Source organism: Microcaecilia unicolor, chromosome 1 (assembly GCF_901765095.1).
Source record: "Microcaecilia unicolor chromosome 1, aMicUni1.1, whole genome shotgun sequence".
NCBI lineage: Eukaryota > Metazoa > Chordata > Amphibia > Gymnophiona > Siphonopidae > Microcaecilia > Microcaecilia unicolor.
This window is the reverse complement of record NC_044031.1, coordinates 647,895,146-647,914,168: the sequence shown is the minus strand read 5'-3', so window position 1 is coordinate 647,914,168 and position 19,023 is coordinate 647,895,146. Positions and strand designations below refer to the sequence as shown.

The following is a 19,023-nucleotide window of genomic DNA, read 5'->3' as shown; positions in this document are numbered from 1 at the left end:
TAGATTTGCCCTTGGACCCCCTGCCGATGACCCTCGACCCCCCTTCCCGCTGCCAACCCGCCGTCGCCTACCTTTGCTGGCAGGGGACCCCAACCCCCGCCAGCCAAGCCGAGGTCCTCTTCTTCCCAATCCCGCGCAAGGCTTCGTTCTAGTCTGACGTCCTGCATGTTGTACGTGCAGGACATCAGACTCACAGAAACAGAAAGCCCTGCAGATCGCAAGGCTTCATTCTGTTTCTGTGAGTCTGACGTCCTGCACGTACAACATGCAGGACGTCAGACTAGAACGAAGCCTTGCGCGGGATTGGGAAGAAGAGGACCTTGACTGGCGGGAGTTGGGGTCCCCCGCCAGCAAAGGTAGGCGATGGCGGGTTGGCGGCGGGGGGGGGGGGGTCATCGGCAGGGGGGCCAAACTTTGACAGTCAAAGTTGGTGGTGGGGGGGTTCGGCAATGGCGAGGGGGGGCGCCTGGGGGGAGGCTAAAATGTGCCCCCTCACCTCGGGCTCTGGATCCCTCTCCCGCCGAAGTATGGCTACGCCCCTGTCTTAAACCCTGCAGTGAGCACTAGAATATCAATTCACCTATTGTAAAACGAACCCAGCAACAATAGTACAGATCCTCGATCCTGCACAGTCAATGCCAACTGAAAGCCATGTCTTTTTCACAGACACAGATACACCCTAATCCACTATAGAATAAGTAACCACAAACTTTCTATTTAGATAAAAATTAAAGTGAACCCCCAAGATACCAGATCATGCTTACAATGGAACACCACAGAAACAGAAAATGCCCCCTAGTACTCTGCACAATATAAAGACAGCAGATGTAAATTTGAAAAAGCTAACAAATACCAATCACCACTTTACAAATTAACAAATAGAAATAAAACAAATACAGAAAATAAGATAATACCATTTTATTGGACTACATTTAGCTTTCAGAGGCCAAAACCTCCTTACTCAGATCAATACAGTATACTGCTGTCACCGTATCCTATGCTGACCTGAGGAAAGGGGAGGGGGTTGTTCTACAAAAGTTAGTCAAAATGTACTAAAATTAGTCCAATATAAAGATTACCTTATTTCAATTTTCTATTTATAAACATTTATTAACACTGCTACAATACTACTTTATCCTAAAGCAAACAAATAAATATATATACAGTGCAATCCGCTTAAGTGCAAGGGTCTGGGACCAAAGAAATACATGCAGTTAACTGGAGCGTGCACTTAACCGTTGTGACCCAAAGAAGCTTGACATCTGATAAACATACGTACAGTACTGTTTATTATTATACGTACAGTATACAACCTCCATTAACTGACATTAGGCTTACTTGAAGTAATCAATTACAGACCCATTAGTGTACAGAGGACTATAATTGATTACTTCAAGTAAGCCTAATGTCAGTTAATGGAGGTTGTATACTGTACGTATAATAATAAACAGTACTGTACGTATGTTTATCAGATGTCAAGCTTCTTTGGGTCACAACGGTTAAGTGCACGCTCCAGTTAACTGCATGTATTTCTTTGGTCCCAGACCCTTGCACTTAAGCGGAGTACCACAGAATACGTCTGCCAGACGGTAAAAACTGTCATAGCACTGACATCCAGTGGCCTCCAGATAGGTCCGCATGGTGTTGAGACTCTCCAGCTCTCTTGCAAAAGTGTTGAATTTCGTCAGCATGTGCCTCACTGCTCATTTCATCCTCTGTTTCATCATCAGCCGTTGTTGCCTGCATGTAGGTGCATATCTCCAAATCAGTGCTGTCGTCAGCTGTTTGTAGATTGTAATCAACAGCTACATAGCGATGAAACTCCTCTTCAGTAACACTGGCTGGGATGTCAATAACATGTATTCTCCCGTATTCGAAACAGTTCATGTTGTTACGAAATGTGGTAGCTAAACATTGGACTATTTTGGGGGTTCACTCTGTATTTAGAGAGCCCCCCAAAGTTTCATATAGAAGAGCTCAGAATAATTGTTGTCTAAAAGTAGATATGCTACGCCCGGGGAACCATGCAGTGGTGGACACTTTAAATGTGAAAATTGTGTATACTGTAAATACAGTTTATGCAGGGATTACGTTGTTCTGGAGAACAATGGGCGACATTTCCTGAGGAGTCGGACAGATTGTAATTTGAGCAAAGTGGTATATGGTATATGCTGCCCTTGTGGAAAATGGTATTTTGGTTATACCATTAGGAGGATCAAGTTGCGAGTGGGGGAACACCTTAGTAACATTAGATTACAGAAAATGGAGGCACCTCTCGTGACAGGACATAACCTGGACGAGCTGAGATTTATTGTTTTATACCAGCTCTGTAATACTCGAGGTGGAAATGAACCCCAGAAACTACATAGGATAGAACAGAAACATATATATATTTTTTTTTTATTTATCAACTTTTTATTTTAAACAAACTCCTGAGAGTCACAGAAATACAGGCAATTTCAAATTTCCTTCAAAAAATATATAAACAGAAATTATTTTCCTTTAACTATCGACCATAGAATTAAGGCAAATTGATCCAAGATTTAAGGAAAATACAAAAAAAAAAAAAAGATAATAGTTGCTGCTACCAAGAAGCATCTCCCCCCTTAGCCTATCTAGCAGTGTCGTCTGGTGGCCCGACTGTTACATTAACATCCTCTTTAGAAACCAAAAAGTCTATCAACTGTTTTGGGTCAAAAAACTGAAACATTTTTGTTTGATACACAATTCTACATATACAAGGAAATTTTAAAATAAAGTTAGCTCCTATGGCGAGAGTTCTCGGGCGTAGTGCCAAAAAAGCACTTCGCTGTTTCTGAGTTTCTCTCGCCAAATCTGGATATAACCTTACTATTGAGCCAAAAAAAGTTGATTGTAAATGCCTAAAGGAAAGCTTCAAAACAGTGTCCCGATCCATTTCCAAAGCAAAAACAACTAATACTGTTAATCTGTGAGTTACAACCTCCAAAGAGGATTCTAGAAAAGATGTCAAGTTCATCTCATTCCCTCTATTAAGTTGAGAGGAAATATTCTCCGCACTAGATCTGTTAGGCAAATATTGTGCTCGCACAATAGGGGGTAAGTTTTCACTCGACATACCCAAAGTCTCAATCAAATATTTTTTTACCATATCAATGGGGGAAATTAGAGTAGATCTAGGGAAATTCGTAAATCTAAAATTTAATCTTCTTGACTTATTTTCCAGATATTCCAAACGTCTTGCCATATAGAACTTATCTTTTTATACAATACGTTAGAACCTAACCTAAGGGTCTCAATCGGGAGATAGAATGGGATTTGATAAGATAGGTATTTGGGCTGTTTGGGTACGTCATCTCCTCGAGTTTCTCTGATAGAATGAGATTTATATTTCAACATTTTTATTGATGATTCCACAACATGACAACAGCACGCAAAGTCGTTTTACAGTGCATTGTAAACATAACATAAACATCTGATTAAACACTTTGATTCTTATCCTCATCAATCAGTTTTTAAACCTTTTCTCCCCCCCTCCCCTGTACCCTCGCCCCCCCCAAGCTTAACATTCATCTGCCCCGTGATTCCTGCTCCAAAGATCCTGTTGACAATACACCTCCTCTGGGCATCAGCAGTACACCATTGCACTGGTTCTTGGTTTCTCCTATTTTGCCCAGCTTTATGATTCAACAGAAACCATTTCCCATGTCCTAATAATGTATAAGTTTATGTTCAATAATAAGAAGTCTTGCACTACCGCTCATATCTTTCCCCCCTTCCCCCCCGATCCCCCCCTCCCTCCTCCCTCTCTATACCCCCATCTACCCTCCCCCTCCCTTCCCTCATTGCAACGCTCGAAGTATCGTGCAGTCTATACTACTTTTGCCAGGGGAGTTTATTTAAAATTTGACTACGCGCTCGTGGCGAGATGGTGTTCAGATACGCCCCCCACACTGCTAAGAACCTCCGCTGCCTTCCCGGTGTCAGGCCCGCACCTCTGGCCTCCCATATCATCAGTTCGTGAAGTTTATTCCTCCAATGCCAAAAGGAGGGAGGGTGATCCTGCAACCAGTATTGTAATATGCACTTCTTCCCTACAATGCACGCCTTCCCTAGAAATAACTTCTCCCCTCATGTGCCCAGACTCCACAGCCCGGGCACACTGAATACTGCTCTTTCAAACGTTAGTTTAAAATTCCTACTTAGTACCTCTTGTAAAAACCGGGAGATCGCCCCCCAATATCTAGAGATACTTCCACATTGCCACAGTCCATGGGCAAATGTAGCCTCACCACTTGTACATTTAAGACAACAACGGGAATCAGTTACCCCCATGTGAGCAGCCTGTCTCTGGGAAACATAAGCCCTATGCACCACCCGAAAATGACACTCCTGGAGTTCTGCACTGTGGACCAACTGTGGGCCACTTTTAAGGGCTGTCAATAACAATTGCGTAGGTATTTGCCTTCCCATCTCTCTGCTCCATCTGTCTGCCACCACCTGTAAGTCACGAGCTTTTTCTTTATTGCATAGTTCTCTATGGAACCATGCTACCGACACTTGTCCCTCTGCATCTCCTTCCAGGAGTGTTCTTAGCTGTTCACCAAAAGCAACCGACAGGCTCTCCGATGGCAGCGATCGCACGTAATGCACCAGCTGCCTGTAGGCCAATATGCTTAATGGGCCCCATCCTCCCAACCCCGCAAAAGTCTGGTAATCTACCAGCGAAGCGTCCTGTTGGAGTAGGTCTGCCAACCTTATTATTCCCTTATTTAATAATTGACGAAACACCTTGGAATCCCTCCCTGGCGCAAATTCTAGATTCCCTTGTATAGGAAGCCATACACTACTCGTGGGATTTTGTTGCCACAGAGGCAATAATGCTCTCCATAGCTGCCACATTGGACGCAGCAATATACTGTCCCGTAATTGTGCTGGCAGTTGTCTTCTGGGTGCATGTAGCAATGATGCTATATTCCAGGGGTCAAAATAGTTTTTTTCCAGTTCCATATCGAGATAAGTGCTGGTTTCCAACAACCAGTCTCTAAGATATCTGAGTAAACAGGCTTGATTGTATTTCTTAAAATCTGGAAATCCCAGCCCTCCAAGCCTTGAATTACTCATCACCAGTTTCCATTTCATTTTTGCCTTCCTACCCCCCCAGCAGAATCTTGCCGCCATTTTATAGAATGTCTCCAAATCTTGTTTATTAATCCATAGTGGTAAAGCCTGCATTACATAAAGCCACCTTGGAAAAATAATCATTTTTAGCAAGTGTACCCTACCATAAAAGGACACCGGTAGAGCTGACCACTTTGTCAATTGATCCTTGATAGAATGAGATTTAATTGTTAGTGCCTTTTATTAGGGCACAGAAATGGTTTTGAAATATCCGGTTGAATTGATACAACTTTGATGGTTGGTCTGACTGACTGATTCCCGGCGATGGTGTGCTATAGATAATATTTTTTGTGGTAAGTTTTTGTGTGTTTTTTGGTTTGTTTAAATGATGATAGATAAATGTTGTTAGTTATGTCCTGATTCTATATACACAGAATAACAGCTCCTGAAGACACCTAGTGAGCGAAACACATAAACTGAAGCTAAGTTGGAATAAATTGAATTTACAAGATAAATAACAAGGATTCTGAGTTGGATTAATAACCAAAATTATTGGATGTGAAGAACCCTGTTGGATTGACTATTAGATTGCAGACTGTTGGAGTTCCAGTTTGTGCCCCATGGAGAAAGTAAGACCTCAGAGTGGGGCAGCACAGTGAATGCTGCTGAAACACTAAAGGTTTGGACATTATGATGTGCTCCCACAGGATGACCTGACAGACTGTTGCCCTTCCTGGCTTTTGGTCTCTCCTTGGGTATATAGTTTTTATGGATAGTGAATGTATGAGTGAAGTATGAATGATTGCCTAGTATTCATTTTTATATGTGATTTGTGATGTGTATTTATAGAAGATAATTATTGTATACATACTTTTCAATATTAATAAATAAAGATTATGCTAATTATACATGCAATATCTATATTTTCCTGATTTTTAGGTAATTACTATTGGGAGGGAATTTAGACTGTGAGATTCCTATTTCCTGTTCATCTGACACGTTTGCAACAGCTGCATCTGTTTCGTCCCTCTCCACATCCCTAACAAAGCTTGCCTGCTTGTTGCAGTTCACAATGGTTGACTGTGTAACATGATTCCAGGCTTCTTTCTGCATATGTAGGGAATCCAACGGTGATAGATTACGAGCCAGTTCAACAGCACATTTATCCTTGCCAGTCTGGTCATCCATAACGCTCATCAGATGACGTAGCACAAGAGCCCGATAATGTTGTTTGAAATTGGCTATTATGCCCTGATCCATAGGTTGGATCAGAGAGGTAGTGTTTGGTGGCAGGAAGACCACCTTGACATTAGACAGCCTGACATCATCCCTGTGTACAGCAGAATTATCACAAAGCAACAAAATCTGACGCCTTTGTGCCCGCATTCTAGTGTCTAACTTCTTTAGCCACTGCTTCCAAATTTCCCCAGTCATCCATGAATTTGAGTTAGCCTCGTCTGACACAAGAAGTCGCTTAACTTTCTTGAAGCAACGGGGCTGTTTGCTCTTTCCAATGACGAGGGGTTCCAACTTCTCACTCCCATCCATATTGCAGCAAAGGAGGATCGTCAGTCGGTCCTTCGACGTTTTACCTCCAGTAGTTTCGGCATGTTTGAATGCACGTTCTCCATCAGGAATCGCTCGCCAGTAGAGACCATTTTCGTCAGCATTGAAAATCTCACGAGCTGCAAACTCGTTCAAGATGGTAGGAAGAACTGAAACAACCCAATTTTCAGCACCAAAGTCATCAGCGTCTTGTTTCTCACCATGCTGTTTCTTGAATTTTATGTTGTTCCTCTCCTTCCACCTTTCCAACCATCCAACTGTGGCTTTGAATTCAGTTACGCCAAGACTTTCAGCTAACTGGTTAGCTTTCTCCATGAGCAGTGGACCACTGACAGGAAACTGTCTGCTCCTGACTCAAGAAAACCACCGAAGAGCATCTTCTACCTCCTCAGCTTTTCCCACCCGTTTTTGTTTCCGTTGTGGATTTGTATTGTTTTGCCAGTCTTCCAGAAGCTGGTCTTTCTGCTTTAAGACACGTGAAATTTGACTGGGATTGACACCATATTCTTTAGCAATAGATGCTTGACTTTGTTTTCTAATTTTTTAAGAACTTCTATTCGTTCAGCCAGTGTTGAAGTCTTACAGTTTCGCCACGATGACGATGACCCCAGTGTACATAACAACATTCTTTTGCTTATTCTGCCTGTGGCAGCTAAAGGGGCAGTAAATTTGAAATCTCGTTGGTTGTCACGCGCCAATCGGCTTCCATATTCCGTGCGCGCGCATATGCAGAGTCTTCCCTGCAGAGGAGCGGTCTTAAACCATGCATGTAAGCAAATCTTGCACTTATCAGTGGTGCGCTAAACCGAAGTTTGTCCCCATAGAAACTGATGGCACCAAAAACGGGACCGAAGTATGGCATGCAGTTAACCAGAGCATGCGCTTATCCAACATGCACTTAAATGGAGTGCACTGTATATATATATTTTATTTACAGTTTGTTGTCTCTGGTTTCTGCTTTCCTCATCTTCTCTTCATTCTCTTCCTTCCATCCAGCATCTACCTTCTCTCTCTCCCTGCCATCCAGTGTCTGCCTTCTCTCTCTCCATGCCCTTTCCATCCAGTGTCTGCCCTCTCTGTCCTGCCCCCTCCATCCACTGTCTGCTCTCTCTCTCCCTTCCATCCACCATCTGCCCTCTCTCTCCCTCTGCCCCTTCCAACCACTATCTGCCATCTATCCCCCTTCCATCTAGTGTCTACTCTCTATCTCTGCCCCTTCCATTCACCATCTGCCCTGTCTGCCCTCTCTCTCTCTCCCTCCCATCCACTGTCTGTTCTTTCTCCCTTCCATCCACTGTCTGCCCTTTCTCTCCCTTCCATCCAGGGTTTACCCTCTCGCTCTCTCTGCCCCTTCCATCCACCATTTGCCCTCCCTCTCGCTCCCATCCATCCAGGGTCTGCCCTCCCTCTCTCTCCCTTCCATACAGGATCTATCCCCTCTCTGCCCCCTCTTTTCAGCCCCCAGTTCCAGCTCCACTATCCCACCTGCCCCTAGTTCCAGCCCCAGCCCACTTCTCCCACCTGCCCACCTTTTCAGCCCCTAGTTCCAGCCCCATTATCTCACCAGTCCCCAGTTTCAGCTCCTAGTTTCAGCCCCAGCCCTTTTCTCCCATCAGTCCCAAGCTTCAGCCCCAGCCACTTTCTTCCTGACCCCTTTTCAACCCTCAGTCCCCCATTTCAGACCCTGCCCCTTTTCAGCCCCCAGTTCCAGTACTGGCCCCCTTTTCTCACCTACCCTCCTTTTTAGCCTCCAGTTCCAGTCCCCTTCATCCACCTGCTTTGCATTACAGCTCCCCCTTTCAGCCCCAGACCCATTCTCCCACTTGCCCCATTCTCCCTCCTGCCCCAGTTACATCTGGGGCGGGCAGGACACAGTGAGGGAAGGCCAGATGCAATCTGCTTGTTTCACACACGTGAGGCGCTCCACACTGGTGCTCTGCTGCCAATTCAGAGATTTTAAAAATGAAGGGGGCTGGGTGTCAGAGAGAAGGGGGCTGTCAAGATATAAAGAAAGAAAATGAAGGAAAAGCTGCTCAACTGATCATCGCTCTGCTTACAAACACCTGTTACGTACCTATAAAGGGGTGATACAGACTGGAAAATAGGCCTACTGTTCTAAACTCATTATGCGAGTTCTGAATTCAGCAAAACTGTTCAGTGTACTTTATTCAATCACTAAAGGGTTGACACACTGTCTGCCTATGGCTGACAATTTAGCATCCTATTTTGCCACAAACACAAAACAAAATACTCTCCAGCTCAGTTTTCTGCCTAATAATCCTCATTCATTGCAAATCGACAGATACCCAAAGTCTAAACATCAAGAGCTGTGCATCAACGTTTACACCCATGTCTTTTCCTCTACTTCAGTATTCTGTAGCAGATTATCTTCAATTAACTCACCAAGCATTTCTCATTTACATAAAGTTCAACTGTTCCACATAACCCTCTACCATCCCATCTTGTGAAACATGATGTTATTCCTGCCATATGTGGTAAAAGCAGTTAGCTTAGTAGGGTTTAAAAAAGGTTTGGATAATTTCCTAAAAGAAGTCCATAAGCCTTATTAAGATGGACTTGAGAAAATCCTCTGCTTATTTCTAAGATATGCAGCATAAAATCTGTTTTACTGTTTTGGGATCTTGCTAGGTACTTGTGACCTAGATTGGCCACTGTTGGAAACAAGATACTGGGCTTGATGAACTTTTAGTCTGTCCCAGTATGGCAATGCTTATGTCAGTGGTTCCCAAACCTGATCCTGGAGGCACCCGAGCCAGTCAGGTTTTCAGAATATCCACAATGAATATTCATGAGATAGACTTGCATGCAGTGGAGGCAGTACATGCAAATCTCTGTTTGGGAACCACTGGCTTATGTTCTTATGTCTATCTCCCTCATTCTGGGTCTCAACCTGAAAAGAGATATTCCCTTTGCATCACTAGAGTATTCTTGTATCCTTAAAACAGATGCTTCTAACATTGGCTGAGGTAATCCATTTTGGCTTTCAACTCATGAAAGAAGCTTGGTCACAAATTGATTGAATATTCCATATCAATGTCAAGCTGGGATTGATTTGGACGCCCCCAGGCTGTTACACCAATGTGATGGTTTGGTGGGCTGATATACTTTAAGACTCCTGAATAATGGTCATTGGTTGGCTTATATGTCTCATAAGCTGGGAAAGATGGAGGGGATTTGATGATCCTGTAAATATTCAGTTGTTGCCATAACTGTATGATATGTGATAGCTATTTGAATTAAAAACTTTATTTGTTGCATTTGTATCCCACATTTTCCCACCTATTTGCAGGCTCAATGTGGCTTACATAGTACCGTGATGGCGATCGCAAGTTCCAGTAAGACAAATGCAGAGTGGTCTAGTGTTAATGTTCATAAATGACAGAGAGGGGCATAATCGAACGCAAACACCTATCTCCATGGGCGTTTATCTCTAAGAACAGGTCCGTGAAGGGGCGGGCCGAGCCGTATTTTCGAAAAAATGGACGTTTTTGAGCTGGGCATTTGTTTTTTTTAGCGATAATGGAAACTAAAAACGCCCAGCTCAAAAATGTCCTAATCCGAGCCATTTCGTTGTGGGAGGGGCCAGGATTCGTAGTACACTTGCCCCCCTGATATGCCAGGACACCAACTGGGCACCCTAGGTCAGTGCGGTGGACTTCAGAAAAAGCTCCCATATGCATAGCTCCCTTACCACGGGTGCTGAGCTCCCAACCCCCCTCCCCACAAATGTACATTACCATAGCTCTTAGGGGTGAAGGGGGCACCTACATGTGGGTACAGTGGGTTTTGGAGGCCTCCCATTTACCAGCACAAGTGTTACAGGTGGGGGGGAGGGATGGGCCTGGGTCCGCCTGCCTGAAGTGCACTGCGGTACCCACTAAAAGTGCTCCAGGCTTCTAGGACTTGTTGCTGTTGTATAACCTTGGCACACCAGTTGACACCTGAAGACTAATCTCTCCGAAAACGTCCTTTATTGGAATAACCACGTTTACTCAGTTAACTGCAGATCAGAGGTTGTGCCCCACTGGCAACGAGTCTCCCTGGTACTGAGATTAGCAGTAGGTCAGAGCTGGCAGAATGCTGTACAATGCCCTCTTTCAGTCACATTCAAGGTAAGAACTAAGTTGTCTAACGTGGCTAACACAGGAAAGGGAACTAAAACTGGCTTACAAAAATGGCCACTGCCGCATGGACTACAACAGGAAACACAACAGGGCACACTCTGACCCAGTAGGCAGGGGGAAAAGCACCATGGGAGAAGAGCCTACCAACATCGTGAGACTGTAACACAAGCTAATGAAATCACGGAGCCCAATACCCTACACCCACCACAATGCAATGCTGATGTGACCCTGTACTGCACCCGAGAGCCACATCTGACCCAGGGAAAGGCTATGACAGGATCAAACACATTCTGCTGTCATGGAGGTGGGTACGGCATTTGAGGCTGGCATAGAGGCTGGAAAAAAAGTTTGTAAAGTGGGTTTTTTTTGGTGGGAGGGGGTTAGTGACCACTGGGGGAGTCCAGGAAGGTCATCCCCGATTCCCTCCAGTGGTCATCTGGTCAGTTGGGGCACTTTTTTGGGACCTGTTCGTGAAAAAAAAGGGTCCAAAAAAAGTGACCCAAAATCGCAGTAAAAACACCTTTTTTTTCGATTATCAGCTAAAGACGCCCATCTCTCCTCGGCCGATAACCACACCCCAGTTCCGCCTTCACCATGCCTCCGGCACGTCCCCGCCAACTTTACCCGTTTCCGCGACGGATTGCAGTTGGAAACGCACAAAATCGGCTTTCGATTATACCGATTTGGGCGCCCAAGGGAGAAAGACGCCCATCTCCCGATTTGGGTCTCAATATAGGCGTTTTTCTCTTTCGATTATAAGCAGGAGAGCGTATTAAGTATTCAAGGAGAGAGAGAGTTAAATTTTGTCCAGTTCCGGTAAGAGTTTCGATTGTGTTGCAGGGTTCAGGTGTTTAGGTTGGATCATTCTGGTATGCCTTTATGAACAGGTTGGATTTTAACGATTTCCGGAAGTTTGTTAGGTTGTGCATTGTTTTCAAGACTTTTGGAAGTGCATTCCATAGTTGCGTGCTTATATAAGAGAAGCTGGATGCATATGTTGTTTTATATTTTAGTCCTTTGCAGCTAGGGTAGTGGAGATTTAGGTATGTGCGTGCTGACCTTTTTGTGTTCCTGGTTGGTAGGTCTATAAGGTCTGCCATGTAGACTGAGGCCTCGCCGTGAATGATTTTGTGAACCAGGGTGCAGATTTTGAACACAATTCGCTCTTTGATTGGGAACCAATGTAGTTTTTCTCGTAAGGGCTTGGCATTTTCGATTTTTCGTTTTTCCAAATGAGTCTGGATGTGGTGTTTTGGGCAGTTTGGAGTTTCTTCATGATTTGCTCTTTGCATCCAGCATAGATTGCATTGCAGTAGTCTAGGTGACTTAGAACCATTGATTGTAACAGGCTGCAGAATATTTCCCTCGGGAAGAAAGGTTTTACTCGTTTAAGTTTCCTCATTGAGTGGAACATTTTCTTTGTTGTATTTTTCGCTTGGCTCTCTAGCGTGAGATTTCGGTCGATTGTAACTCCAAGAATTTTCAGGCTGTCTGAAACAGGAAGGGTGTATTCTGGGGTGTTTATATGTGTGGGTTTGTTTGTGTTGTATGGTGATGAGAGGATGAGACAGTGTGTTTTTTCTGCGTTGAGTTTTAATTGAAATGTATCTGCCCATGGGTTCATGATTTGGAGGCTGTTCGATTTTGTTTGTGATTTCTGTTAAATCATGTTTGAATGGGATGTATATCATAACATCATCTGCGTAGATGTAGGGGTTAAGGCCTTGGTTGGATAGGGATTTGGCTAGTGGGGTCATCATTAGGTTGAAAAGGCTCTGTGATAGCGATGATCCTTGGGGTACTCCACATTCTGGTTTCCATGGTAGTGATGTGTTTGAGTTTGCTATCACTTGGTATGTTCTTGCGGTTATGAAGCCATTGATCCAACTGAGTACGCTTCCACCGATCCCGAAGTATTCTAGTATGTTTAGTAGTATTTTATGGTTAACCATGTCGAACGCACTCGACATGTCGAATTGTGGGAGAAGTACACTCTTGCAATTTCTTGTTTGAATTTGGTTAGGAGCGTGATTAGTACTGTTTCGGTGCTGTGGTTGGAGCGGAATCCTGATTGTGGTTCGTGTAATATTGAGAATTTGTTCAGGTAGTCAGTAAGTTGCTTGGTTACCATGCTTTCCAGTAGTTTGACTACCAGAGGGATGCTATCGGGCGGTAGTTGGTAATATCATTTGCTTTTTTCTTTGAGTCTTTAGGTATTGGGGTGAGTAGTATATCGCCTTAGGAAAGAGTCCATGTTGTAGTAAGTAGTTTAGGTGTGAAGTGAGGTCTGCTATGAAGCGTTGCAGGACGGATTTTATTAGGTTGTTGGGGCATATGTCCAGTTTACAGTGGGATTTGGCGAACCTGTTAATCGCTTGGGTGACTGTTTCAGCGTTGAGGAGTGCGAATGTCCAGATTCGGTCTGCTGGGTACTCACCTAGGATTGGGTCCAGACAGTCAGTGAATTTTTCGATGTCACTGGTGTTCTGTAGTAGCGTATTGCGTAGGTTTACAATTTTCTCGTTAAAGTATTTAGCAAGTTTGTCTGCCAAGTTTGTCTGTGTTTGTTGTGGTAACCGGTGTGGTATCTAGTAATTTGTTGACGAATTGGTAAAGTTTATGGGTGTCTTTGTAGTCTGGCCCTATTTTGGTTTTGTAGTAAGACCTTTGGGTTTGCCTTATTGCATACTTGTATTTTCTTTGCATTTGTTTCCATGCGTTGAGTGTGTGTTCATCCTTAATTTTTATCCATGCTCGTTCAAGCCTCCTAACGTGTTTTTAGTTTTTTCAGTTCTTCGTTATACCATGGTATCGAGTTGTGTCTTCGTGAGGTTCTTGTTTGTAGTGGTGCTATTTCATCTAATATGCTTCTGCATCTGTTGTTCCAATCTAGGAGATAGTGTATCGAGCCTGTTTGTGCTATCCATTCATTCTTGTAGATCTGTTGCCAGAATATTACCTGGTCTACTTGGCCTCTCGTGGTGTAGGTTATGCATTCTTGTGTATGGTTAGAGCCTTTTTTTCGCCATTGTAGGGATAGGTTTAATTTGTGGTGGTCAGACCATGGTATATCTGACCATTTTGTATCTGATAGTATTAGGTTCTTGTCTGAAGATAGTTTGTGTGTGATGAGGTCGAGTGTGTGCCCTCTGACATGGGTTGCTTGCATATTTGGCCAATTAAGGCCCCATAATTGGAGGAATTCCTTGCATTCTCATTCATTAGTGGAGTTTGGGTCTTCTAGGTGTAAGTTTATGTCCCCTAATATAATGGTTAGATACACAGGTGTTTGATATGAAATCAATGAAGTGTGATTGGCATTCGTGCCAGTTACCTGGTGGTCTGTAAAACAAGACACAGTTAAGGTGGTCAAGCAAGGTTGTATGGTGGATTCTGACTGAGGCGATTTCAAGTTGGGGTATTATGGACTCGGCTGTGATTGCTACGGTGAAGTGGGATCTATGGATTAATACTATGCCTCTGCCTCGTTTTTCCTTTCTGGTCCAGTGAGTGATTTTGTAACCTGGGGGGGCGTAGATCTAAAATTATGGGATACTTTTGATCGTGGATCCAGGTTTCACTGATGAATAGTAGGTCCAGGTTTTCTGATGTGATCCAGTCTGTTATTGTTGTTGCTTTGTTAACTACTGATCTGGTGTTTTTGTATCCCACTTGAATTATTTGGTAAGGGTCATTTAAGTTCGAATTTATGTTGATTTTTGTTAGTTGTCTATTCTCCTGTAATGTGGGTTTGTTGTGTCCTTTCTTTCCTTTGTGTTGATTTGTGTATTGGAGATCTTCCATTGTTTTGGTTGTTGTTAGTTTGGTGAGGTGTGTTGTATCTGGACAGTATTGTGGGTATGATGTTGGTCTGTGTAAGAGGGGTGGTTAGTGTATGGTGGATCAGGGATAGGGAGTAGATTATTAGGAACATTTTGGCGGTGTTCATTGTGGTGCTGGTTAGTTTTGGGCTGATGGTTGATCACGTTTGATTGTGATGTTGGGCTTAGTTTTTAGGATGGTATCTAAGGATCTGAGATGGATCTAATGCCAATATAGTAATGGTGAGCGGGTTGATTGGTTGAAAATAACTAGTTTACTCACAGTTGGATGTGTAGATATTTTTCCCTGGTTCTAATATGTAAAGCTGTTTAAGTATTTGGAGGTAGAAGTCTGATGGAGAGGTGGGTTTTCTGTATGGTAAAAGGTAGTCCAGAAGTGAATTGCAGTTTTATTCCGGTGGTGGGGAAGCAAACTGGATGTGCAATGAGCTGCCCTTGCTCCCACAGCTGGGCCACACGTGGCTCGTCCGTTGCGGTGCTGCAAAACTCCAGGTTCCTGCGTGTGGTCTAGACCCCAGTCCCTGAGATCTCAGTGGAGGGTGGTCCACTCACTGCAATTCCGCCAAGGGGCGTTTGATGATTGTGATGTTGGGCACTATTTTCTCCCTCTGAGTGTTTGTAATATAACTGATTGATCCTGAAGATGTGCAGACAATTACATTGCCATGATTTATTTCAACATAGAGGCGTGTGTTCTCTCTACATAGGCTAGGCAGCAGCACTAATTTGTGAGTTTGTGATTTCTAATCATATAAAATCTAGGCCACTTATATTTGAAGAGACCATTGTGAATGGAAAGGGCCAAATATGCTCAGAACGTTACACTAGTTCTGGGCTCTGGGAGAGCTGTTCCATCTTGGTAACATGCAATGATGTCATCCAGTTGTGAGTTTACTAATTCTGCTGTCTATGGAAATCACCAGTTACGTTGCTGTTCATTGGGACTACTCAGATACTATAGCAGAAATTCCTTAGAACTTTACATTCCAGCACAATGAAATTTTCCCCATAGGCTCTGATCAGAATTTATTTATTTATTCAGAACATTTATAGCCCGCTTTATACCACTTAAAGCAGCCTCAAAGCGGCTTACAATGAACTGAGGAAACAATTACAATGACAGTAGTGAGGGTAGAAGGATCAGAGGAAGAAGGGAAGGGAAAATGCACTGAAAGGCTTTGGCCAGATCAGAGGAGATACAAGTACAATGAAATCAGAAATTGATTAGGTAGAAACAAAGAAACAGAGAAAAATAGACAATAAGGAAAGGTGAAAAAAAAAAGTCCAAAAAGGTCCATAAATATGTTGGCAGGAAGGACTTCAGGTGATATTTTGAGGCTGAGGCTGAGGCGTAGGCTGAACCCCCTTTTGCTGCCTGTGCCAGTCTCTGATGGTAGAGAAGGTTTTAATTCAGTTGGATTGAACAGTGGCAACCGGCCACCCAACCATGGCAGGATGAGATGAGAGCGACCGAACAGGCCAAGTTGAAAAAGCAGGCTGCAGAAGAAGTTGAAAGCTGCTCCTCAACCGACTTCTCAGATATGTTGCCAAATTCTCATACATGAAATCTATCATCTAAAAATTGCAATTTGAATAACTGCTACCCACATGCATAAAAAGGTTCTACATTCCGAAAGCTGAAGACAAGACTTTCAAGTACAATATGTTTTTATTGCAGAAATACCAAAGCAGTAAACATGATCTCTGTAACCAGAGTTTAAAAAAGTTCTTTAAGTATCAAACATGAATAGAAAAGTGAGGGGGGGGGGGGGGGGGGGGAAGCATGGGAACCACTGAGAAAACATTGACATCCAAAATCCGAGATAAAGGGAAGGAAACAAAAGAGAGGAATGTCCATGTACACAGGAAGCTACATGGACCAACTGAAAGGAGTGAGGGAGGAGATGAGAAGATGCAATGTTGACTCTTTGCAATGTGGGAAACTCCTGCCTTAGGGTTGGCTTCTAGTTTTACCCTGGGCAGAGAAAAATGAATCTCAGGAGCAGATTCACAAAGAGTTAATATGTAAAGTTCTGGTCTGTTCCCTACAGAATATGGATGAATGTGCATTTAGTGCCTTAGTACTGCAATGGTAAGGGAATTTGGTCATGCTGTTGAAGGACTGATGCCCCCTCCCTATGCCCATGATGGGCTTCTCAGTCAGACTCCAAGGCCCCGATGCTCAAAGGTCCAGTGCTAAAGCCAACAGCGCGGACACCTAGCTCTCCAATGCTCAAAGGAAATGGTATTCAAATTATATGCATCCTATGAAAACCGAAAGCAAGGGGGAGGAATGTGCCTGGCGCATGGGCACAAGAGTTTCGCAGTAAGCGCAGCTCTTGTGCGCATGCCCAGGCAAGACCAGAAATACAAGCACACATGGTGCCATTCTTCTGTGCCCTTAAATATAAGCATTTCAAAATTTTCTCACTTGAAAAGCTCATATTTAAGTGCAAAAGAACGGCTCCAATGTGTGCTTGCACTTCCTGTTTCGCTCAGGATTTACACACATTTTTTTCTCACTATCAGCATTTATAGGCTGCACGGACTTCCTTCCACTTCTAAAAGAAGACAAAGCTGGCAGTTTAAAGTGAAAAATTCGGAAAAAATCCTCCCATCAAAACCTTCAACGCCACCCCCGAGCTGGCAGTAAGTTTCCAGCATTAAGGGCAGCATTTGTTTCTGTGCTGTTCTCTGAGCATTGGGAGGGAATACCAAATGACCTCATTAACATTCATTTGAGTACATTTAAATACAATCTGCGGCCATCTTTGGCATGCACGTTGTTTCCCTTGCTAGAGGCCTCTGAACATTCTGCACACATAAACGTGTCCCTGTCTGGCGCTAATTGCCTCTAATGCCAGCATAAGGTTTTGACCAATTTAAATGGTCCAAGAGATCAGCAAAGGTAATAAAATGGTAGTACCATCAACCCAGTTATTCTAGAATATGCAGGCAACGATGCAGTATGTGTGAGCCTTTGTGTATACGTTTGAGCAGATCGCACCCTGAGGCAGCAATTTGCGAAACATGCCACACATTAGTGGAGGTATCCGTGCACTGCAAAATGTGATAAAGATGTTGTCAAATAATTGTGACTGAAGGAATGTTTGTATAAGTTGTATACACATTGGAAGTTACAATAATAAACAATTGGGATTTTCTACTGAAATTATTATGTTGGTTGGAATTGAACTGAAGTTATTCTGGAATTTAAAGAGTAACAAAGAGTAAGCAAACAAACAGAACAGATGGGTTGATAGTACTACTAAGCATTAGGTTTTGAGCATCAGCCCCCAGAAATGCAATGGGTATTTACATTTCAGAACAGGTTAGGCAAGAAATATCTGAAGGAGGAGAAATGAGTCTCCAGTTGCTGGGAGACGAGGGCTTGTCCTTGCTCACTGGATGCTACAGGAGCCCTTGCGTTTGGTCTCGACGACTTGCAGGAGAAGGCCTAGGTTGCGTTCACTGTAGGGTGGATAGCGAATTGCATTGAGGCTCTCCAAACCGGTGTTACGTAGGAGGCAGGCACGATGGTGTGAAAAGATGTCAAAGCTGTACTTTCCATGGTACATCCCCATGCCACTGTTCCCTGGAATGGAGAGACAAGTAGGATGAAGCAGCATTTTGCACTGGGGCACAACCTGCTCCATATATCCAGGAGTCCAATTATGCATTTTAATAGAACTGTCTTCCTGAGATACTGGGCAGGTCACATTAGTTTCCTGTGCTACAGTTCACCTACCTGGAGCTGTTTCTCTTCCCCTCTCTATTTATTACCTTTAAAATGGGCTAACAAATCAACCACACTATTTTATCTTCTCCCCCTTGGAGGCTAGTTCAGAAAAGTGCATGTGAAGTTAGTGGTATAAAAGTATTTATGGGCGCTCAGGGAGGACAAGGCCATAGCGGAGAAACTGAATGAATTCTTTGCTTCGGTCTTCACAGAAGATGTATGTAAGAGATCTGCCTGTGCCGGAAATAGTTTTCAAGGGTGATGATGCGGAGGAACTGAAAGAAATCTCGGTGAACCTGGAAGATGTACTGAGCCAAAATGACAAATTAAAGAGTAGTAAATCACCTGGACTGGATGGCATACATCCAAGGGTACTCAAATGAACTCAAGCATGAAATTGCTGATCTGCTGTTAGTAATATGTAATCTGTTGTTAAAATCGTCCGTAATACCTGAAGATTGGAGGGTGGCGAACGTGACACCGATTTTTAAAAAGGGTTCTAGGGATGATCCGGGAACTTATAGACTGGTAAGCCTGATGTCGGTGCCGGGCAAAATAGTGGAAATTATAATAAAGAATAAAATTACAGAACACGTAGACAAACATGGTTTAATGGGACAGAGTCAGCATG

At 43.6% G+C, this 19,023-nt stretch overlaps 1 protein-coding gene across 1 annotated transcript in view; it reads right to left on the bottom strand.

Annotated features, from left to right (window-relative positions):
- Window positions 1–16,303: 16,303 nt before the first annotated feature.
- ALDH3B1 (aldehyde dehydrogenase 3 family member B1) overlaps window positions 16,304–19,023 on the bottom strand; it is a 75,150-nt gene continuing 72,430 nt past the window's right edge. The window contains exon 10 of the mRNA XM_030222639.1: window positions 16,304–18,248. Coding sequence (XP_030078499.1) covers window positions 18,055–18,248 — 194 coding nt within the window. The 3' untranslated portion in view covers window positions 16,304–18,054. The remainder of the gene's footprint in view (window positions 18,249–19,023) is intronic.